The 24,496-nt window shown below is 41.5% G+C and overlaps 1 protein-coding gene across 1 annotated transcript in view; it reads left to right on the forward strand.

Annotated features, from left to right (window-relative positions):
* Nucleotides 1-4,499: 4,499 nt before the first annotated feature.
* Nucleotides 4,500-24,496, forward strand: part of p4ha3 (prolyl 4-hydroxylase, alpha polypeptide III) — a 67,412-nt gene continuing 47,415 nt past the window's right edge. The window contains exons 1-4 of the mRNA XM_068032799.1: nucleotides 4,500-4,684; nucleotides 13,099-13,253; nucleotides 16,207-16,430; nucleotides 22,756-22,905. Coding sequence (XP_067888900.1) covers nucleotides 4,500-4,684; nucleotides 13,099-13,253; nucleotides 16,207-16,430; nucleotides 22,756-22,905 — 714 coding nt within the window. The remainder of the gene's footprint in view (nucleotides 4,685-13,098; nucleotides 13,254-16,206; nucleotides 16,431-22,755; nucleotides 22,906-24,496) is intronic.

Below are 24,496 nucleotides of genomic sequence, written 5' to 3' on the forward strand. Positions count from 1 at the left end.
GGAATCCACTTCAGTCTTCCTCCAGTGCAACTTTGTTCCCTTGCATCAGGTGCCATTTTGTCCTACAAGAAGAGAAGTCATTTTGAGATGTTTTAAGTTGAAGGAACACCGACAATGGCAGACTTTTTCCCAATCTGCAGCCCATCCTGTGTGTCAGTATTAGACCTTGCATCATCAAGTTAGCTTGTATTACAAAAATTTGCTGCACAAAGCACTTCTGATATAAGGCTTTCAATTGTAATCTGCAGTTTCAATGTGTGCCTTGCTGGAGTATGGCATGCATGGTAGTAATGAAACAGTTAGCAGAGGACGTAAAATGGGCCAGTGCTAAAAAAGCAGCTGTTTGATAGCCAGCACTTTGCAGCCTGTACACTTGCGCCGTCTATCTTGTACATGGTTGTTTGGTCATGTCTTGACAGCTTTCTTAAAGTCTCCATATTTCTCCACATCTAGTGTCAGATATTCCATGGATTGGACAGAGCATTAGCCATAACTGCTCCCTGTTGCCCGACATGTTATATTGCTAGTATTTTAGAATGGTATGTTGAAATGTACACAGGGAAAACCTCCTCACACCTGTAACATGGAACAGCACCTTCACTTTACCAGCCATCGAGTGGCTGCACATCTCTATCACTTACCCACAGACTGCTTTTAGCTTTGTCTTTTGCAGAGTTTTTGGAAAGGCAAATACTTATTTTTATCTCCACATGCAATCACTTTCTTAAAGAAAAACTAAAAGAAAAAGGCCCAGCTTACAACAATGAACAAAAATCGCTTTCACTCTTCCTGGTTTTGATTTAAAGTGGCTTTGACTTCAATTATTGTAAAGTGTTTGCCAAATATTTTGTTTGTTGTGAAACATGGGAGTGTAACGATGCAGCTTGTCATTGCATCCCAAAGCTAACATTGTATAGTTGGAACATGGCACAGTCACAAAACACTAATCTGAATGTTGCAAATTTTTAGATGAACATAGAGTGTTGTGCTGAAATATCACCTGCAGTGAAACAATTACTTAAAATTATTTAGTTAAGAAAATTAAACTTGGTAGTTGAAAGGCAGTTTTTAAATATTGTCTATTTACAGATGCTTGATAAGAATGGTGGGGTATATGAGCCTTTAGTACATGATTGCCTAAATCTTTTTATTAACAAGTAAACCTGCTATCCTCTCTACGAGATGCTGACTACAGTAGGAGTTCATGATTCAGATTATTTTCCAGATGTTCCATTGGGTAACCTCATAAAGATGCAGAGACACAGTGGGCACATCGATCAAAATAGAACAGAATATAGTAGAACAAAGCAAACAACCTCAAGTGATAACATTAGTGCACCTTTAAAGGTCTTCCATCCATTTAAAGCAATGTTACCTCCCTATCACTTGACTGCATTGCTTGAGGCTGTGTTTGTCCATTGACTAACAGTATTGAGCTGCCCAGTCAAAGGAGACTAATCTGACTGAGGTGGAAGCAACTAGTTGTTAAAATCTCTAGACAGGAAGCAAAGCAAAGTCACACTCAAGTGGAAGGAAGAGAAAGAAGAGGTGATAGGAGATGTGCCTGGAAGGTGGGTGCATGGCATTGCTTTTTGGACTCACTCTGTCTGGTTGGACTTTTCTGAATCGCTCTGACTTGCAAGGATTGAAGAAGGGGGAGGAAGGTCTGGCAGCATCTGTGGAGAGAGAAACAGAGTTAATGTTTCAGGTCTGTGAACTCAGTTCTGATGCAAGATCACAGACCTGAAACATTAACTCTGTTTCTCTCTCCACAGGTGCTGCCAGACCTGATGTGTAGTTCCAGCACTTTCTGTTTTTATTTCAGATTTCCAGCATCCGCAGTATTTTGCTTTTATATAAGTGGAGGAAGGAACTTGCAGAAGGATTTCCCTTTGATGGTTATTTCTGCTGCCCCGGCGAGGAGAGGGAATTGTGTTGCAGATGGGACTGTGGGTGTTTGATTGTATGGGAGACTGAGTTTTAAAATGACAATGCCCCACTGCCTTTCACAGCTCAGGGGAACTGCTTTGGTGAAGATTGCAGAACAGAAGAAGAGCTGCTGCAGTTTGCTTGACTGGGTGAAGTCCCCCGTGAGCTCAATGCTGTCCCCAACGCACCCGCTTTGGTCGGAACCCCTCTGTTTATCCCCTACTTGCTAAGTAGTCTTTTCTGCCACTTAATGACTATGGTCCAAAGAACTTGTAAAGGAATTATACAAAACTGTGCATAGATATTAGTGGGAGGAGAATATACTTTGAAAGTTCTATCTCTCCCTTGTGCGTGTGATATAATTGTAGCACTTGGCACCATTGCACATACTGTGAATCCAGGTCCTAGTTGAGAATGGGAACAGAACATAGAGAGCTGGGCAATCCCATCACAAGTCTTAATGGGTACAGCCATTCTAATGATTGGGGTCATTGAGCTATTGGCAGGCAATCAATGCTGGCAGGACTACAAGCCTTGAGATTGCTGATAATAGCATATTCATCGATACACACTTTAAAACAAACGAATGTAATATGAATGCATCAAGCAGTTCTCCTCTGACACATTGGGTAGGATTTCACTGCGAGCTTCAGGACCCTGATATTGGGGAGATGATGGCATAGTGGTAATGTCACTGAGCTAGTAATCCAGAAGCCCAGGCTAAAGCCCTAGGGATATGGGTTCAAACCCCATCGTGGCAGCTGGGGGAATTTTTAAAAAGTTCAATTAGATAATAAATTCAATTAATTAATAAAAATCTGGAATTGAAAGCTAGTCTCAGTAGTGATGTCATGAAACTATCATCAATTGTTGCAAAAACCCATCTGGTTCACTAAAGTTATTTAGGAAAGGAAATCTGCTATCCTCAGCTCGTTTGGCCTACATGTGACTCCAGACCCACAGCAACGTGGTTGACTCTTAACTGCTCTCTGAAATGGCCTAGTAAGCCAATCAGTTGTCAAGGGCAATTAGGTAAGGGCAACAAATGCTGGCCTTGCCAGCGATGCCCACATCCCATGAAAGATTATTTTAAAAAATGGGAGTCCCACTTGCTGGCAGTGATACTGGCTCAGCAATATCCCTGCAGGCGGTCTCCTAACATGGAGGTGACCTCGGAGGAGTAAAATTAAATTATTATATCAGAGGGGGGAAGGCAGTAGGCCATTCGGATCATAGGGGAAACCCCTCCAGATGAATCATTAGGGATGTGGGGCTGCCTTTCATGCCCACGGCCACCTTTTTTGGGACATGGAGCCTCTGGCTCCAATGACCCCCCTCACCCAGCCTGCCGCAGGGAGGCCCCATTGAGCTGGCAGCCTCCGCATGTGGCATGGGTCCGCTCCACCGCCAGCCAAATGCTGGTGAGGCAACAAAATCAACCCTAATTGGGGCCTTAACTGGGTAAATTGGCTGCCTGCCTCCATGCAGCGGGCAGGCAATCCGCGTCCCAGGCTGTTCCTGGGAATCTTCCCCGGAATGCGTCGGGGAGCTGGCCTGACACGGCTCCCCCCAATTTCCCAGTACCCCCATATCTCCATTCCTTCATTGTCACTGGGTGAATAGCCTGCAATTCCACCTCACGCCAGTGGGAGCAGCATCACCACATGGATTGCAGCGGTTCAAGGAGAAGGTTCACTCCCACTCTCAGGACAACTGGGGATGCCCAAGAAATCTGGCCTTTTTTTTAAAAAAAAACCTTCTCCAAAGAGTCATAAACCATTATAAATAAAAGGCCCCGCTGTAATGAAGAAGTGGTGAGCCTACAATTTCTATTGCTAACAAGTCCAAAGTGGTCCACATTAGTGTCATTTACAAATAACATCACCAGTGACAATGACTCACGCACCATTCCTGCAAAGTCAACACTTTTCATGAAAAATCAACCCCTTTCATGAACATGATGACCCCTGAGGTCAGTTTGCCTCCACAGTTCAAGCGCAAACCAGCAAAGTTTAACAATTTATACCTACAGTACTTGTTTAAAACTCTGTTTAAATGCAGTCTGAAAGAAACAAATTCTCTCCTGTCGTGAAGCGGGTTCCCTCTATCCTGAAAGCAGTGATGGGCAGTGTCTTAATCCTGCCCTTACCGCAGGTTTACAGCAAACCCCAGCCCCGGAGAACCTCAGCCCTTCATTCATTCCCTGTGAACACTCATCATGCCCTCAGTCCCTTGATGTCCAACTGAAAAGTCTGAGCCAATGTTTAGTCAGTCAGACACCATTGAGATAGTAAGTATTCTCTCCCTCCCTATTTCTCTGCGCAGATGCAGCTGCAGCTGCAATGCTCAACAGCAGTAAATGACCCATTTCACTGGAATGTGGGAAATATGAATCCTGGAAAAGGGAATTCCGTCTCATAGATCTCTTTGGAAACACGATCCCACTTTTACAAGACTGAGGAAACCGAACATCATCAACGTCTATTGCCACCAAGCCACGCTAGTATGTAAAAGTTGACTCAACTGTTAGTAAGTGTACGCTGCCTGAACAGTGGATGAAAGATTACAAAATGCTCTTGTTGCTGCCCTCACTGTTACTGTGTGTTGTGAACGGCTTCTTGCTGTCAACGACTCAAGCAGATCTGTACACCTCCCTCCTTAACATCCAGGCAGAAATTGCCGTGGAAAAGGTGCTTTTGCAAAATTTACAGACTTACATTGAAAACGAGATCTATAGAATGGACGACCTGAAACGGTAAGATTTTAGTTCGCTCGGAATTAAATGCATTTGTTTTTTTTTAAGTATCGGAAATAAGAGTCTTAGCAGTCTGCCTGAGGAATGATGAACATTGTCGTAGAAATTTCGGTTACTCTTTCATTCACTGCTCTCAATATTTTGATTAATATTTTCCCCTGCACAGTAACTTTTATCCTTTCACAGTCTTTTTCACTCTGTAGGCATTTTTTATCACGTTACACTTGCACTGGTTCCTCTCTTTTTTTTCTGGTTCCTCTCTGACACCAATTTTGAAGTTGTACTAGAAAAACTTACACGAATAGGATACCTAAAAAAAAAGTTACATTGTGGGATTAAAACTAACATATTATGTTATATTGGTACAGAATTTCTACCAGTAGTTAAACCTCTTCAATGAAGCTTCTCGATTTACCCATGAGATTTACAAAAAAGTATACAACACGACAATTCTAGCCACATTTCAGAGCAAATGAGCGTCGGATCTGATGTAAGGTCTTGGCAAATTCCTCAGACTGTAAATATCTGTGACATAGTCAGTGCTGATTATGATTTATTTCTGTTCTAGCCAATGATTTTGTTCATTCCGAACCATTTCTTGTCAAGGAAAACTGCTTGCTTTATTTTTTTCTTTCCACAGTTAAAAACTGGTTAAGAAGAAAAATAGGTATTAATGAGCATCTAAGCTCATTCTCAAAATATTTTTAATTGCATTTTGTTTGAGTTCTGGTCTGATTCTAATCAATCTTCAATTTCCTTAGCGGGACTATGGCAGGGACACGGGCTTTTATTTCATGGTTGTGCATCTTTTACTGTCAATAAGTATTTCAAGTTAAGAGCACTTGGATAATAAAATATATATTGCATTAATATAGCGCTTTTCACAACCTCAGGAGGTCCCAAAGAACTTTGTAGTCAATGAAGCATCAATTTAATACTGACCAGATCATCTGCTTTAGTGATTTTGGTTGTGGGATATATACTGGCCAGGACACCAGAGGAAACTCTCTGATCTTCTTTGAATAGCGCTATGGGATCTTTTACTTCCACCTGAGAGGGCAGGCAGTGGGGGTGGGAGGCGTGGGTGCAGTGCAAGGGCTTGGTTTAAAATCTCATTTGAAAGACAGCGCCTCTAACAGTGCAGAACTCCCTCAGTACTGCACTCGATTGGAAGCCTGGATTTTGCGCTCAAGTCTCTGGAGTAGGTCTTGAACCCACAACCTTCTGAATCAGAGTGAGAATGCCACCAACTGATGCTTACAGATGCCAATGGTTGAGAAGCCTTGATATCTCCTGTGATGTATTTTCCTGAATGAACAGTGTGCACAGGATATTCCAAGTTGTATCTTATACCAATTTAGACAGATTATATGTCATTTGAAGATTTTGAATAGCATTAAAAACTTGAATTCCTTGAGATGGTTGGCAGGGGGTGCGGGGATGGTGGGCACAGGTGTTGTCTTTATGATACTGGCAGCTGCAGCAGATGCTGACGTCCATCGCCAAAGATACTTCTAATTTTGCAGGTGTCAATTGTACTGTTGGTTGGACCGGTTTGCCTTACACTCAAGGCTTCCTACAAATGAAGAGGAAAGAATTAACACTGTACATGCTATCTTATAGTCCACAGAGTTGTAAAATCATTTATAAGTTTGCTGTGCTAAATGAAACATATAACACTCCTTCCCGTGAAGTGGGATTGGTAACTAAAGGTTTTAGGTTGCACGGCAAAGTAAATGTCATGGGGGGATTTTCCCACCTTGGACTGAATTTTATTCCAGCAGCGGGCAAAAAGAAATAGCGGCCCGCATGTGCTCATTTCCATATGCAGGGCGGTCCGCCCCCCCGCCCCCTCCCCCCGCTCCCAATCATGTGGCAGGGGTAGGCTCAGGAATGCCGGCAATGGCGTCAGCTGCCTCTGTGCAGGCGCTGGTGCCACTTTTAAAGGGCTGCCAGACATGCACAGAGAGTACAAGGTTCAACCCCAGAACTCCCACCCACCCCCCCACTACACTGTACATAAATGTGTGACCTGTCACCACCCCCAATACACAGAAAATAAATGGCAACCCCCTTGACCTCTCCCCCCAGCAGCTGCACAAAGTGCAGATATTACCCCTTCCCCCCCCCACAGTAGAAATGCAGAGTTGACCCCGTTTCCACCCCCCCCCCCCACTACACTAAAAATCTTTAAGTTCCCCCCTTCCCTACCTTGATGGTGCCAGCTTTCCATGGACGGGAAAGTCAAAGCACGTGAGTGCCGGCCGTCGCAAGGAAGATCCTGGACAGCTGGTATGATTGCAGAGAATAGTATGTTAATTTATTCATGTCCTTTATTTCAATATTTAAAGTTGGGTCCCATTACCGAGCGGCGGGGGTTTGGGGGGTGCTGCCATGGAGCCTCCGTGGTGGGCCACTGCCACTGCATTCTTCTTCCCTCTTCCAATATCAGGAACTCAATAAAATTCAGCACCTTGACTTTCCACTATGAATCTGGCCAGTTCTTGTGGCTACTCTGCTGTGTTTCTACACTTGACACCTTTCCTTCCAATACCTATATCAATATGGTGAGTGGCATACTCCTGCCGATCATATTGGTGCTTTGGCCCACATTACACCTGTAAAATGGGCACAGCGTCATCAAATTTCTAGGCCAGAGTTTCTGGCAGGGATCAAAGTTCGGCCTCTCCAGTGTTAGGCTGGAGAAAGTTCCCAGCTCATTCATGACTTGAGAGCAAACAAGCAGTCAGACATATTTCAAGGTTGCACAATTTGTTACATATTTCATGGAAAGAGACATTGAAAATAATTTAGATGTAGATATTAGTGCTTGGCACATTTTAGGTACTCCTACTTCCTTTGTGACATCGCTTTGGTGTAGTTATGATAGTTATGAGTCAGGCCCTACCAAATCCACGGTCAAATTTTACAAATTTCATGGTCAAGGCATTTTAAGAATCGTGAATTTCACGACTTCCCAAATTTAAATCATAAATTTTATGGTGTTGCAACAAACCATGAAATTGATCTATTAAAAAAAAGACAAGGGAGGTTTCTGGTTTCAAATGGCATTTATAGTATACTCAAAAACTATTGGAAAAACATGACTATTAACTTACTGAAGTCAGTGGTTGAATGTGAGCGTGAAGCAACTTGCAGCTGTCTCTCTTCATTCCCTGTCTCTGCGCTGTGAACACCTGTAAATGTTTAGACACAGCTCTCTCTGTGTCCACAGAGTTTGTTGGAATTGTCAGACAACTCACTTGTGTTGATCTGAGACTTCATCTCCTCACAATGTGTAGCACAAAGTTTCGTTAGGTAGTCCTGTTGTAGTTTATTTGCACTTGGCAAGCAACCACTATTTTGCACATTATGTTGAATGAATACCCGCAGTTTTGGGTGATTAAGATTTTCCAATGGTATGTTGCCGCTTGCAAATGCATCCACAAATTCCATTGTAACCAATGATGATTTTCTGAGCTCTCTGTCGACTGCTTAAAAAGAGATGAATCGTTGCTCTTTTTTTGCGTGCTCATTTTTCAGCAGTGTTGTGTCCGTGCTCTCTTTCTGTTGTGTTGTCTTTCGGACGCTAAGTGCCGCTGGACCATTGCCCACCGTGTGTGATCCAATGAAACATTGCAGCTTGTACAGAACAGTATCTCACCATCGGCATGCAGAATTTGGCTTCCAAATTCTTGCACATGATGTGCTGCAGTAATGGTTGTGGTTGTTTTTGATTTGCACATTCTGGCATTCTCACTTGTTTGCTAACACTTGAGACTGCTTCTCTCAAAAACTGCACTGGAAGCCCTCCCTCACTTAGCAATCAACGAGGTGAGCCTTGTGTCAATGAGTAAAATGCGCAAAGTTCGCAAAATGGCCAATTTTATTGAGGACCCAAGATTTCACAGTTCCTGCTGCATTTTTCACAGCTGTGAATGTGTTAGGACCCTAGTTATGAGTCATCTTTTTTAAAGTTCAACCTGAGTTGTTCATTGTCTGGAAACCAGCCATGCTAGCTGAGATGGATCAGGAAAGATTAACGGGATAGCAAGCTTCCTAGTAGATTTCTTTGCTTCAGGCAACATGAAGGATTTAAAAGAAAATCTATACTGGTGATGAAATGCCACCTTAGCTTAACAGTATCTCTTAGTGCCCTTTCATATCTTATGTAAAACAGTTGGGAAGAGACAGATTGCTGCCAACCATTTCAAATAGACTTGAAGAAGAATCTCTTTCCCATCTCTGCACCAATTAATGTGGCACTTGTTTTCCTCACCCGGATACTTTGAATCCACGTCAAAATATCTTCAATGAGGAGCTGAGATTTTCCTTCAATTTAGATCAGAAATAGACAAAATATTGTGCTGATGTTTATTTACCACATACATATTTGGGGATGGATAGAAACTAACTAATGGATCAATGCATAGTGCACTTGGAAAATGTTCTTCCTCCAAATATATCTGCTCCCAATCAGCAATTTTAAAGGATACATCATAACAACAGGTGACCAAAAGACACTGGCAGGCGTTCAGATCTCTTCACAGTGTTACAACCAGGTGAGAAAGGGGTCTAGGGGTTCCGTCTCAGTCTTTGCCTGGTTTGGCCGTGGCGGGGTTTAATTTTTAAAACACTGTGTTTTTAGCTTCCCCTCAGTGAATTGTTGTTCATTGCTCTGTAATTGTAATGGCAAAGAAATCAACCAGACAGGTTTTCTTGGATTTAAACAAGAAAGATGTGAGTTTATTAACCTTAAAACTCTAATTTGATTAAAACTACTAGAAATACACAACGCGACGATGCTAGCAAGCATATGTGATAAACACAAACGCAAATAGAGACAAAAAGGAGAAAGAATAAAGGGGAAAGGTTTGAAGCAATAGCTGGAGTTCATTTACTGTTTGTGGATTAGATGTACAGTTTTTAATTGTAGTTAAATCTTGCAGTTCTCGTTGGGGCCCAGTGCACACTTTCACTTGTTTAGCTGCAGGAGTCTTCTCTCTCTTGAGGTTTAAGTGGCTTCAGTGGATCCACCTGGAACATTGTGAGAGAGAGAGGGAGGGAGAGACGTTCCTTTTCTTCTGTCTTTGAATTGCAGTCTCTTTTCCAGCAGTTCTGTGAGCACAATTCAAAACTACAAGTTGGCCAGCAGGTTAGTTATGTGACTAACCCCTTATTTGGAACAACTGCTCCTGCGGTTTGTGGATTTCAAAGCCCTCAGGGAGGGGGGGGGGGGTGGGGGGTGGGGGTGGTGGTAGGGGGGTGGTGTAGTGCTGTCTCTTATACAGACAAGATGTGAATCACCATTGCCCAGACTAATCTCTGTTTATTGAATCAGTGAGCAGTTCCCATTGTCTTTTTTTCAACTATTTTTTCGAATGCAAAATGAGCAGTCATGCTTCAGTGGTCTTTTGAACCAAGCTACTTTCAGTCTAGGAACAGTTTAAAATTAATGTTCCATATGAGAAAATTAGTATGTCTCATTTTGGCAGGCGTGGTTTTCCTGACAACAGACAGCTCCAGCTATTACATTTAGGATGGTATGATCATCCTGTTCAATAATGGTTCTCCTTCACTTAACTACGGCTTTGGGGATCTTTCAGGCAGGTTGGTTAACTAATTTAGGCAGGAGTAAATTTGGTTCTAGTTTTACTGATTTGGCTAATAACATCGCTTGTGTTCCAGTCCCTTTATCTACATAATTAAGACAATTTCCACAGCTAACATTACAGCAACAGTCCAATCACAATGTGGAAAGTAATGAACCATTACTCTGACAAATTCACTGTGGTTTGCAGTCTCATGAGAAGCAGTATTGTCAGGCAATAGCCTCCAAGTGAGTTAAAGATATTCAGATCTAAGTATTAAGTCAGCCTTTCAGATTCAATTGACTACAATAACTCTGGTTTCCATCTGCTTGAATGAAGAGTAGGTCCTATCATTATTATTAACAATCCCAGGAGTACTAGTCCAGCCATGTGAATGGAGACCCTCAGCACAAGGGATTTTGGGTTTGATGGTGGTGAAAAGTTGGGGGAGGGGTGGGATGATTGTGTATTTCTATTTCCCTTCTTATGAAGGTTATAATTTTGCTTTGGAATGTAATTTTTCCCCCTCCACCTCCTTGTACTCTTCCACTTGGAACCTGGGGAAATCCCTGAACAAGACACTCCTTTCATCCTCTCCACACCTCCAGCCCTTGCTTTCGTCATTTTCCATCCTCTTTTCAATCACCCACAGGGAAATCTTGCAGCGATCAGACGGAGTTCCCAGGAAAAGGGATCTCTGCCTCTTTTCTATTGCTTTAATTGGAGATCTCCTGCGCTGACCCAGGCCTCACTGCGTGGGGTCACTTCTATTCTCTGGAGGCTGCTGGTGTTGTGTAGACTGTTTAATAAATGGATTCATTGTAGTCTTATGTTGCACATCACTCAGCAAAGTCCTGTGATAATATCTTTCCCCATATAATTATTACTACATCTTTAAACATTAGCTTCACCTATATCTCTAGGGTCATCTGTAAAGTTCACTGCAGCTCAATCCTTGCTCCTGTCCTATCCAATATTCATTACTTAAATGTTACCTCTTAGCAACATCATCCGCAACTGTAGATAAACTTGTATATTTATGTGGATGGCATTCAAGTCTACGTCTCTGTAACCACCATCAACTCCAAGGTTGTTACTATACTTTCTGACTGCTTGTCTGAACTCAAGTCATGGATCAATTAAAATTTCCTTCAGCTCAACATTGACTAAAACAAAGCCATCCTTTTTGGCTTCCATTAGCTTCTGATTCCATTCCATCGACCTTGCAGATTGCTCTCAGATTGACTTGGATGGTACAAAATACAAGTGTTCTGTTATACCCTGAGCTGAACATTTCACTCCCTACCTGGTCTGATGCTGTGCTTTTGCTGACCTACTCCCCAGTCTCTCCCCCACTGCTGCTGAAATCCATACTCACAACTTCATCATCTAGAGGATTCAATTCTTAAATTCTGTTCAGAACCCTGTGCCAATGCCCTTTCCAGCACAAAGTGATCTAAATGGTGAGAGATTGCAGAGCTCTGAGATGCAGAGAGATCTGGGTCTCCTAGTGCATGAATCACAAAAGGTTAGTATGCAGGTACAGCATGTAATTAGGAAAGCTAATAGAATGTTATCGTTTATCGCGAGGGGAATTGAATACAGAAGTAGGGAGGTTATGCTTCAGCTCTACAGGGCATTGGCGAGACTACATCTGGAGTACTGTGTACAGTACTGGTCTCCTTATTTAAGGAAGGATGTAAATGTATTGGAGGCAGTACAGAGAAGGTTTACTAGATTAATACCTGGAATGGGTGGCCTGTCTTACGAGGAAAGATTGGACAGGCTAGACGTGTATCCATTGGAATTTAAAAGAGTAAGAGGTGACTTGATTGAAACATATAAGACCCTGAGAGGTCTTGACAGGGTGGATGTGGAAAGGATGTTTCCCCTTATGGGAGAATTTCAAACTAGGGGTCACTGTATAAAAATAAGGGGTCACCCATTTAAGACAAAGATGAGGAGAAATTTTTTCTCTCAGAGGGTCGTGAGTCTTTGGAACTCTCTTCCTCAAAAGGCAGTGGAAACAGTGTCTTTGAATATTTTTAAGGCAGAAGTAGATAGATTCTTGATAAGCAAGGGGGTGGAAGGTTATCGGGGGTAGGCGGAAATGTGGAGTAATCAGTTCAGCTATGAACTTATTGAATGGTGGAGCAGGCTCGAGGGGTCGAGTGGCCTATCCCTGCTCCTAATTCGTATGTTCGTATGAAACTAGTCACTCCCATCCTTGCCCAGCTCCTCTGGCTCAATGTGTTCTAGGTGATTAACTTTAAGATCTTTGTCCTTGTCTTCAAGTCCTTTCACATTGAACAACCTTCTCCAGCCATATATCCTTGCCTGCACTTTCTGCCACTCTGTCTCTGGATTATTGCTTATTCCGCTACGTTAACTCCAGTATAATAGACAGACAAATCATTCAATCACTGCACCTCTGTTTTTTGGAATTTTCTCCCAATAACACGTCACCCTACTATCGCCCTCTCTGTCCCCAAAAGTCTCCTAAAATCCCATTTCAACAGTGCCTTTAATTTTTCTTATCCTGATGAAATTCCTAATTCTCTGCTATGTGCTCATCTCTCTGCACTGTAAAATGCTCCGAGACATTTTACTTGAGGAGTACTATATTGTTAAGTTATTGTTCTTCCTGTAATATGTTTCATTGCAGTTTTGTCCATTTCCCAATTCATTGCTATTTCTCAGGTTGTTCTAGAAATGCCATTCACCTTATTTTCAACAAAAGGGGTTCACTAAATTAGTTCGTTATCTTGTTCAAATTATTTTGTTTCTCCTGTTTTAGGTCTTCTCAATTTTTTTGAATTACAGATTTTATGAAAAAATAAAGGCACTGCACAGCAATGTTTATCAGGAACCTGTGAAAGCAATATCAAACCCTCTGTTTGCCTACACCCTTATAAAGAGGTTGCAGATTGACTGGCAAAATATTGTATATAGCAATGAAGCCATCGAGAATATCCAAGGTAAATGATTAAGTTTAAATATTAGGATTTTTATCTCATCAATGATGTGATTATAATTGTACAACAATATTATTAAATATAGCATGGTAAAATATCATTAAATTAATTTACTGCTGTAATGACAAAAAATAATTTTTAGTGCTCTCGTTTCTGATTGTTCTTATCCAATGACAGTAGTGCATTGCACCCAGACTTTAGTACATTGCTGTGTTTTTGGCTGTTACTTCAAAGCTCCGTGGATTTGAACATTTTTGGTTTTCATGCTCCATGAAGTGCCATCTCCTGTGGTTGCAGATTGACAATCAGATTGCTACTCTACCCTACCACAGTCTAAGTAGTGAAAATGAAAAATCATTGCTGGCTAATATTTGTTTTTGTTTTAAAGCATAATTGCTTTTATTATATGGTGATATTAAGCCAAATCAATTATTTCTTTAAATTTGTTTTTGTGTTGTGGATGATACTGGCAAGGCAATATTTATTGACGATTGCCAATTGTCTGGAAGGTACTAAGAACCCATTCCCTGGTGGTGTTTGGAGTCACTTTTAAACCAGGCTGGGTAGGGGTGACAGGTTCCCTTCCCTGAAGGGCAGTAGTTAACCATTTGTGTTTTTACGAAAATCTGGCAGCTTCTGTGGTTTTTTTTCTGATTCTAACCCACAATTTGCCAAGGTGGGATTTGAACTCATGACCTCTAGGCTGCTGGTGCCAGAACCAAAGCCACTAGGCTACCATGCCAAAATCACCACTACCTGCAGCAATTTATGTTCATGTCTGTTGATCAAGTACACATTGCACTGTTCTAGAGTGGCTCGAACCTTGCTCATCGATTCATTAAGTTGAGATCAGTGTAGAACTACAGAATTTTATAGCAGATAAGGAGGCTATTCAGCCCCGCAAGTCTGTACTAGCTCTTTAAATCAAATCCCACTGCCCTCTTACCATAGCTTTGTATCTGCTTCAAATATTTATCTGCTCTTCACTTAAAAATGCAATGGTCTCTGTCTCTATCTCAACTATTGTTGTGGTAAAGTAATCCATACTCCAGACACTCTGCATAAAGAAGTTACTCCTAACTTATCTTCTAACTCTCTTAGTGCCAATTTTATATTGATGACCTCTTGTCACTGACTTCCCAATAAGAGGAAATAACCTTTCCCTCTTCACTTTATAAAAACACTTTCCAATTTTGTGATACCTCTGTTAGATCTCCTAGCCTTCTCTGCTCCAGTTGAAAATGTCCCAATATCTCAAGTCTTCCCTCATAACTATAGTTTCTCATCCCAAATATCTGAATGGAACAGGTTGACAATATTAACAAACGTTTTTATAGCAAAATAGTTCAATGTACTAAATCTTGAACATGTACATTGGCAGAGAATGTGTCATTGAGCCATGATGGTCTGTAATCATTGTATATATAAGCTAAATGCAAAGGAATCCACATTAAATCTTCAATAATGAAAGACAATAGCAACTACAGAAAGTCTGTGAATATGTTTGCATACTGGTGCAAATGGCACCATCCAGGAGGTCATACACCTCATCAAACAATTCTGCAGAACAAAACATTTGAGAAAAAAACAAATCAGTTAAGTGTTTGAAGGGAAAAAACTTGCCGGTCTACAGGGAAAGGGCGGGGGGTGGGGGGGCGTGCGGATAGCTCTTGCAGAGGGCCAGCATGGAGTTGGTGGGCTGAATGGCCTCCTTCTCTGCTGTAATCATTCGATGATTCTATATCAAAACCAGCATTGCATCATAAATGCTGCATTCTCCATTCTAAGAATGTAGCTTTTATGCAATAATAAAGTATGTCACTTTTCTCAAATTATGATTGACAGATAGTTTCTGCTAATAAATTTTTCATATCACCAAGTGGCCTTCAGATACAAAATTCAGTTTTCTTCCTAGTTTATTCTGCTACTTATATTATACCAAGGAAGTGGGTTAATGACAAGAGTACAATCTCAAATCATCAACACAGAACCAACAAAATACAGTGCAGCCCTTTTATAGTAAAACATCTTATTAACCACAGAACCAGGGTTCTGATGAAAGGTTACAGGCCTGAAATGTTAGCTTTGCTTCTCTCTCCACAGTTGCTGCCAGACCTGCTGAGTATTTCCAGCACTTTTTGTTTTTGTTACATTCTCTACCTCTTGAAATTGTTATTTAATTGTTCTAGGCTTCCCCTAAGATTCACTAAGTAATGGCAATGCCCAATGTAGAATTGATCTGCACACGCCAGGAAAGTTTGATGTTCAGTCTCTGGTCTGTTGGCTAATCTCAACTGCAGCAGAGGTGGGACAGCCACAACTACTTTCCTGGGCTAGGGGTGAAAATGGCTGCCACTTATTATTCAGTGGAAGTGCATGTATGGGGTCACCAGGGAAGACTGTGATTCCCTTGAAAGTTGAAAAGGCCATCAACACTCACTCTGCAGATTCACGCATGTAGAATGACTACTTTGGTTAAGCATTAGAGTCTCACCCATAGAATTATACGTTATTAGTCAGCACCGTTAAGAGTGGAAGAGAGAAATGTGGATGAAAAACATAATTAGCTGCAGTTAACCATCAACTTGTGGGGGAAAATAGCCAAAAAAAACTTTATTATTACCACAATGAATAATTATCAGACAAAAATGCCTTAAAACAAATTAATTAAATTCTACAGAAAGTAGCACTGTAGATTAAAAGACTGTCTCTTTGCTGATTTTATATTGGTTCCTGGCTGTTCGATGACAAAATCTGTTTGATTTCTTTTAATACTTGTGGTTTAGTGCAACCAGCCCAGAACTTGGTTTCATAATCTGAACTGGTTCTAAGTTTACATAGCAATAAATACTGCATATTTTCACCAGCTGCGGAACGTGAGAAGTGTAAAATGTAAATCCTGTGGAAAAAGATCTCCAATAAGGTGAACTGACACTGCTTCCAACACTGCATTTAGCACTAAAGGATGGTTATGAGAAAATCGAGGCAAAACTCCCAAAAGCTGAGGACCTAGAGGGAGCTGCCAAAGGTTTGATGAGGCTGCAAGATGTGTACGCCCTAAGCACAAAGGGATTAGTCAAAGGGGAGTTTCTACAGGTGGTTGGAGAAGGTGTTTCCAATATCTACAGGCCAAGTCTCTCCGGTAACCTTTCAGCAGATGACTGTTTTCAAATTGGAAAGGTATGTAAACTTAGGTGAAAAGAAGTTGATCTTTCTTTAAAAAAAAGAGTTTTGTGGTTTTTATGAAAACTGTGACTTTGTTCTTTCTATTGAACATATTCAAAAGGCAATGGTGCATCTTTGGAATAAGATTCTCTGACATTCATTTACTGTTGCTGAGGATATCTTTGTGGAATTCCAGACCAGCTGAGCATGCTCAGTTGAGAAGTGTTTCCTTGTTTACCTATTCTACGTGCATTCGTTAACCAAGCTAAGAACTGTGTGGATTGTTTGCGCATTTTCTTCAGGTATTCAAGTTGGTGATAGTTGTACAGTTGCCTTTGACTTGCGAACGATAACACCACTTATAATGCAAAATATCCATGTCGATCACCAGAAATGAAAATGTAAACATTTGAGAACTAAGTGCTATTATTACTCTTGAAAAGTGGGATCTTCTACAACTTAGGTCAGGAAAAAGTTTTCTCCTTCTTTCCTCCTCTGTAATTCAACCAATTCTGCTTCAACGGTTGCATTCGAGTGCAACGAAAAGAAAACTGATTATTAAAATCATTTTTGAATTTTGTTTTTAATCATGTTGAGAGCGATGGGGCTAGATTTTCAAACTGTTTAAATAAATGGAAATGAAAATCAGATGGTTTCTATAGCAGCCAACTTTACACCCGATCGTCAAGATCTGCCCCATTTCATTTATTAACACTGGGGCATAAATTCACCCTAGATGGCAGCATGGATATCAATGGAAAATCAGGCAGAGTTCAAAACCAGCTGCCAATTCCCGACCACACATTTTGCATTTCTAATCAAAGTGAATTTATATCAGCAAAGAGAATGTGGTGCCATTATTCAAGAAGGGTAGCAGGGATAAACCAGGTAATCACAGGCAGTGAGTCTTACATCAGTTGTTGGGTAACTATTGGAAAAAATTCTGAGGGACAGGATTAATCTCCACTTGGAGAGGCAGGGATTAATTGTCAGGGGAAGATTGTGTCTAACTAACTTGATTGAATTTTTCGAGGCGGTGACTAGATGTGTAGATGAGGGTAAAGCAGTTGATGTAGTCTACATGGACTTCAGTAAGGCTTTTGATGAAATCCTGCATGGGAGATTAATTAAGAAGGTAAGAGCCCATGGGATACAGGGCAAATGGGCAAATTGGATCCAGAATTGGCTTAGTGGCAGGAGGCAGAGGGTAATGGTCGAGGGTTGTTTTTCTGATTGGAAGCCTGTGACCAGTGGTGTACCGCAGGGATCGGTGCTGGGACGCTTGCTGTTTGTAGTGTACAATAATGATTTAGATGTGAATATAGGAGGTATGATAAGTAAGTTCGCAGATGACACGAAAATTGGTGGTGTCGTAAATAGTGAGGAGGAAAGCCTTAGATTACAGGATGATATAGATGGGCTGGTAAGATGGGCGGAGCAGTGGCAAATGGAATTTAATCCTGAGAAGTGTGAGGTGATGCATTTTGCAAGGACTAACAAGGCAAGGGAATATACAATGGATGGTAGGACCCTTTGAAGTACAGAAGGTCAGAGGGACCTTGCTGTACTTGTCCATAGATCACTGAAGGCAGCAGCACAGGTAGATAAGGTGGTTTGGAAGGCATATGGGATACTTACCTTTATTAGCCAAGGCATAGAATATAAGAGCGGGGAGGTTATGATGGAGCTGTATAAAACGCTGGTTAGGCCACAGTTGGAGTACTGTGTACAGTTCTGCTCGCCACACTATCGGAAGGATGTGATTGCAATGGAGAGGGTGCAGAGGAGATTCACCAGGATGTTGCCTGGGCTGGAGCATTTCAGTTATGAAAACAGACTAGATAGGCTGGGGTTGTTTTCCTTGGAACGGAGAAGGCTGAGGTGGGACCTGATTGAGCTATACAAGATTATGAGGGGCATTGATAGGATAGATAGGAAGAAACTTTTTCCCTTAGCGGAGAGGTCAGTAACTAGGGGGCATAGATTTAAGGTACAGGGCAGGAGGTTTAGAGGGGGGTTGAGGAGGCATTGTTTCACCCAGAGGGTGGTTGGAATCTGGAGCACACTGCCTGAAGGGGTGGTAGAGGCAGGAACACTCACGACATTCAAGAAAGGGCGGCACAGTGGCAAATGGAATTTAATCCTGAGAAGTGTGAGGTGATGCATTTTGGGAGGACTAAAAAGGCAAGGGAATATACAATGGATGGTAGGACCCTAGGAAGTACAGAAGGTCAGAGGGACCTTGCTGTACTTGTCCAGAGATCACTGAAGGCAGCAGCACAGGTAGATAAGGTGGTTAGGAAGGTATATGGGATACTTACCTTTATTAGCCAAGGCATAGAATATAAGAGCAGGGAGGTTATGATGGAGTTGTATAAACCACTAGTTAGGCCACACCTGGAGTACTGTGTACAGTTCTGGGATGTGATTGTACTGGAGAGGGTGAAGAGGAGATTCACCAGGATGTTGCCTGGGCTGGGTCATTTCAGCTATGAAGAGAGACTGTAAAGACTAGGGTTGTTTTCCTTAGAGCAGAGAAGGCTGAGGGGGGACATGATTGAGGTATACAAAATTATAAGGGGCATTGCTAGGTTAAATAGGAAGAAACTTTTTCCCTTAGCGGAGAGGTCAATAACCAGGGGACATAGATTTAAGGTAAAGGGCAGGAGGTTTAGAGGGGACTTAAGGAAAAATGTTTTCACCCAGAGGGTGGTTGGAATATGGAACGCACTGCCTGAAGGGGTGGTAGAGGCAGGAACCCTCACAACATTTAAGAAGTATTTAGATGAGCACTTGAAACGCCATAGCATACAAGGGTATGGGCCAAATGCTGGAAAACGGGATGAGAATAGTTAGGTGCTTGATGGCCGGCGCGGACATGATGGGCTGAAGGGCTTGTTTCTGTGCTGTTTAACTCTATGACTCTATATCCCACTGCTTTATTCCCTTAGATACTTAATGTTTTTATCCCAAACACATAATTAAAAATTTTTTTTTTAAATGAATCCTTTCTGACAGCTTCTAACTTCCAAAACATGTTTATGTTCATATTATTCCTTAACGGTTAGAATAATTGTGAAACAAATCTGGAGTCTGTTTAACAAAAGAAACAACAGTGTATTAAAACCGAATAATTTTCAATGTGTGCATCAGCTTAAAAAGGAATCATACTGAATATCTTGATGAGGTACTTTATAACAAGGCATTTGTAATTTATGGCACTGCATCATTCTGTGACTAATTTCACAGATTTATGAGTTCAGGGAGTGTTTATCGGGAATTTGGGTGCAGAGGTCAATGATCCACATGAGATTTTCCATCTATTCAATTTTATCAAACCACCATGATTTGCTGCACAGTGTTTCATAAAATGTTCCAGGGGCAGTAAAAATGATGGGATCTGACTAGATTTGACTCATAGAGTCATAAAGTTATACAGCACAGAAACAGGCCCTTTGGCCCATTGTGTCCATGCTGGCTATCAAGCGCCTACCTAATCCCATTTTCCAGCACTTGGCCCGTAGCCTTGTATGCTATGGCAGTGCAAATACTCATCGAAATACTTCGTAAATGTTGTGAGGGTTGCTGTCTCTACCATCCCTTCAAGCAGTGTGTTCCAGATTCCAACCACCCTCTGGGTGAAACTTTTTTCCTCAAATCCCCTCTAAACCTCCTGCCCCTTACCTTAAGTCTATGCCCCCTGGTTATTGACACCTCCACTAAGGGAAAAAGTTTCTTCCTATCTACCCTATCAATGCCCCTCATAATTTTGTATACCTCAATCAGGTCCCCCCTCAGCCTTCTCTGCTCTAAGGAAAACAACCCTAGCCTATCCCGTCTCTCTTCATAGCTGAAATGCTCCTGCCCAGGCAACATCCTGGCGAATCTCCTCTTCACCCTCTCCAGTGTAATCACATCCTTCCTATAGTGTGGTGACCAGAACTGTACACAGTACTCCAGCTGTGGCCTAACTAGCGTTTTATACAGCTCCATCATAACCTCCCTGCTCTTATATTCTATGCCTTGGCTAATAAAGGCAAGTATCCCATATACCTTCCTAACCACCTTATCTACCTGTGCTGCTGTCTTCAGTGATCTATGGACAAGTACAGCAAGGTCCCTCTGTACTTCCTAGGGTCCTACCACCCATTTTATATTCCCTTGCCTTGTTAGTCCTCCCAAAATGCATCACCTCACACTTCTCAGAATTAAATTCCATTTGCCACTGCTCTGTCCATCTTACCAGCCCATCTATATAACCCTGTAATCTAAGGCTTTCCTCCTCACTATTTACAAGACCACCAATGTTCATGTCATCTGCGAACTTACTTATCATACCTCCTATATTCACATCTAAATCATTATTGTACACTACAAACAGCAAGCGTCCCAGCACCGATCCCTGCGGTACACCACTGGTCACAGGCTTCCAATCAGAAAAACAACCCTCGACCATCACCCTCTGCCTCCTGCCACTAAGCCAATTTTGGATCCAATTTGCCAAATTGCCCTGGATCCCATGGGCTCTTACCTTCTTAAACAATCTTCCATACAGGACCTTATCAAAAGCCTTACTGAAGTCCATGTAGACCACATCAACTGCTTTACCCTCATTTACACATCTAGTTACCTCCTCGAAAAATCCAATCAAATTTGTTAGACATGATCTCCCCCTGACAAAGCCATGTTGACTACCCTTGATTAATCCCTGCCTCTCCAAGTGCAGATTAATCCTGCCCCTCAGAATGTTTTCCAATCGTTTCCCTACCACTGATGTTAGACTCACCGGCCTGTAATTACCTGGTTTATCCCTGCTACCCTTCTTGAATAATGGCACCACATTCACTGTCTTCCAGTCCTCAGGCACCTCTCCTGTGGCCAGGGAGGACTTGAGTCAATTGCCTTTCCATAATTAACAGAAATTAAATGTTCTTAAACTGAATGGTTTTCGATCTATTTCTGAATTGACTCTGTAACAACCTTACTTTGTTAGTTTGTAACAGATGAAGTGGTTTCTAATTTACCAACATCATATTAGTGGCTTGTTTTCCATTGTGAATCCATCTGTTCCCAATCACAGACTTGGGGACTATTTTGTGTATGTTTTGGAGGCTCAGTTTAGTTGCATATTGATGTAAAGGTCCTGATAATAATAAAGATAGAATTATACTTAATTTTACTTAATTAGACCTTCACTCTGTATTCAGAGTTATCACTTACTTTAATATCTCATCAACTAAATGACGATGTCTGCAATCTGAATCCAAGAAAATCCCAATTTGGGATCACATCCAAATCAAAAGGTTTCCTGATTCGATAAAGGAACTCTAAACTTTGCAATAAATTGGAATTTTTTTTCTCTAATATGTGTTTATAGTAGAATCACATGTTCACTTGTGCCGTCAATATTGATCAGGTTAGGACCTGCTTGTCTATGACTCAGTGTTAACTGCATCTGGTTCATGGTAAACAAAATGGATGACAGATGTGAGATTACTTTGCTTTTGCTTCTCACAGATGTCATGTTTCAGTTTAACAATGGAGATGACGATTATCTCCACTGAGGGATTGTTCGTCATTCCCATTTTATACTACATTACTTTCCTGTTTACAGGAAGTGTCTGGATTCTTTTCTCTTCTCACTGCTAACATGTTTTACCAGAGTGCCTGCTGTCGCTTCTGACATTTTCTCACGCTTACATCAAACGGTAATGAAATTCCACAGTTTTCCATTTTGCACTGCATTTGACGGTACTTGAAACATATGGCATAATACTGAAGATATAACACTGTTTTGATTAATAAATAGTGTAAAATAGCAGCAGATTATACGGAGTCCATGAGTAAACTCAATCAGGAGTTTCACGCTTATTAAAATATTACCGAAGTATCATTGGGCAGAACTGTTGGGTAACTAATTACAGTGAGAGATCAGATCTGACACACTTCTTCGTTTTTTGAATATGCACAGTACCTGGAGCAATTATTTGAAACCTTGACTTTACTGATTGTGTCCAATTTTAAATCCAAGAGAACGTCATGTAGGTCATCTTAAAAGTGACATTTTTGAATGCGTGTATGAGAAAAGGGTTTCTTTTATATATAAAATATATATAGTTATATATAGAAAGAATTCTTTTATGCCTTGTATAAAAAGCATTCTGATATAACATTATAAAACAAGCACATTTAATTCACCTTATATATAAAATATTCTTGTGCAACCTTGCACAACTTTATAAAGAGTATTCTTATATAGTCTACCTGCACATTCACCAGGCATTATGGCACCATTTAAAAATATATATTTAAATCCACATTTTACATGTTATATTCCCAGGTTGCCTATGATATAGGTGACTACTATCACGCAGTTACTTGGCTGGAGGAAGCAGTCATTCTTTTCCGACAAAGCATAGGAATTTGGAACACTGAGGACCAAGGAAGTCTTGAGGAGGCTCTTGATCACCTGGCCTTTTCCCATTACATGGTAAGCAGTAAATGTTGAAGTTGAATTTGTTTGGTGGGAGAGGACAAAGATTGAGAACAAAATATCTGACTGCATGTGAAAATTGTTTATATAATTAGTGATTAAACACCCTTGATTGTTCAGTGATACTTCAGTGAGAAGCTTGATCATAAAGGGTTGATCCCCAGTCTGTATCGAGTTTGTTGATCTCAACTTTGTCGCTCACTGTTGGCTAGCACCTGTGAGTTTTGGTGTTCTAATAGCAACAAGCAAAATAGTTTGAAGTATTGGAAAGGGGTTAGAAGTTTCCTAAGAACGCTGATGTTTACCGCAGAAAAGAAGCATGTCATTTTACATCCCAATACAGTTAAAGTGCGAAGCCCCTTGGGATGTTTTACTATGTTGAGGGTACTATATGACTGCAGCTTGTTGTTTAATATGATGCTTCAAGAATTCAGTATAATTTGAAATTATACTCCATAAAACTGAATATAGTAAAGCCGAAGAAGAGCAACATATAAAACTCAATGGACATGCAGAAAACAAATCATAACAGGTTGCAGCCTGTAACAGACAGACACGGCCAGCCATTGTTTCCACTGACTAAAACAGTTATTTTACATATGGAATACCGACAATCCCAGCAATCGAAAATCTTATGTTATTTTCTGACACTTCCTGTGCAGAAAACCTTATCTGCTGTTGCCAGTTTTCTCCATTACAAATTCCTATCTCTATGGTTATAAATGGTTACAGCACTCAAGTCTTCAGAAGAAGGAATCTTCCTCCACACAGATCAGATGGCAGGTTGTTCAACCTTGCCCATCTTAGAGCAAAGACCAAAGTACAGAAGGTCCTCATCAGGGAACTCCTCTTTGCTGACGATGCTGGAGTAACATCCCACACAGAAGAGTGCCTGTAGAGACTCATCGACAGGATTGCGGCTGCCTGCAACGAATTTGGCCTAACCATCAGCCTCAAGAAAACGAACATCATGGGACAGGATGTCAGAAATGCTCCATCCATCAATATCGGTGACCATTCTCTGGAAGTGGTTCAAGAGTTCACCTACTAGGCTCAACTATCACCAGTAACCTGTCTCTCGATGCAGAAATCAACAAGCGCATGGGAAAGGCATCCACTGCTATGTCCAGACTGGCCAAGAGAGTGTGGGAAAATGGCGCACTGACACGGAACACAAAAGTCCGAGTGTATCAAGCCTGTGTCCTCGGTACCTTGCTCTATGGCAGCGAGGCCTGGACAACGTATGTCAGCCAAGAGCGACATCTCAATTCATTCCATCTTCGCTGCCTCCGGAGAATCCTTGGCATCTGGTGGCAGGACCGTATCTCCAATGCAGAACTCCGCGAGGCGGACAACATCCCCAACATATACACACTACTGAGCCAGCGGCGCTTGAGATGGCTTGGTCATGTGAGCCACATGGAAGATGGCAGGATCCCCAAGGACACATTGTACAGCGAGCTTGTCATAGGTATCAGACCCACGGGCCGTCCATGTCTCTGCTTTAAAGACATCTGCAAGCATGACATGAAGTCCTGTGACATTGGCCAGAAGTCATGGGAGTCAGTTACCAGTGATCGCCAGAGCT

Source organism: Heterodontus francisci, chromosome 6 (genome assembly GCF_036365525.1).
Source record: "Heterodontus francisci isolate sHetFra1 chromosome 6, sHetFra1.hap1, whole genome shotgun sequence".
In the NCBI taxonomy this organism is placed as follows: domain Eukaryota; kingdom Metazoa; phylum Chordata; class Chondrichthyes; order Heterodontiformes; family Heterodontidae; genus Heterodontus; species Heterodontus francisci.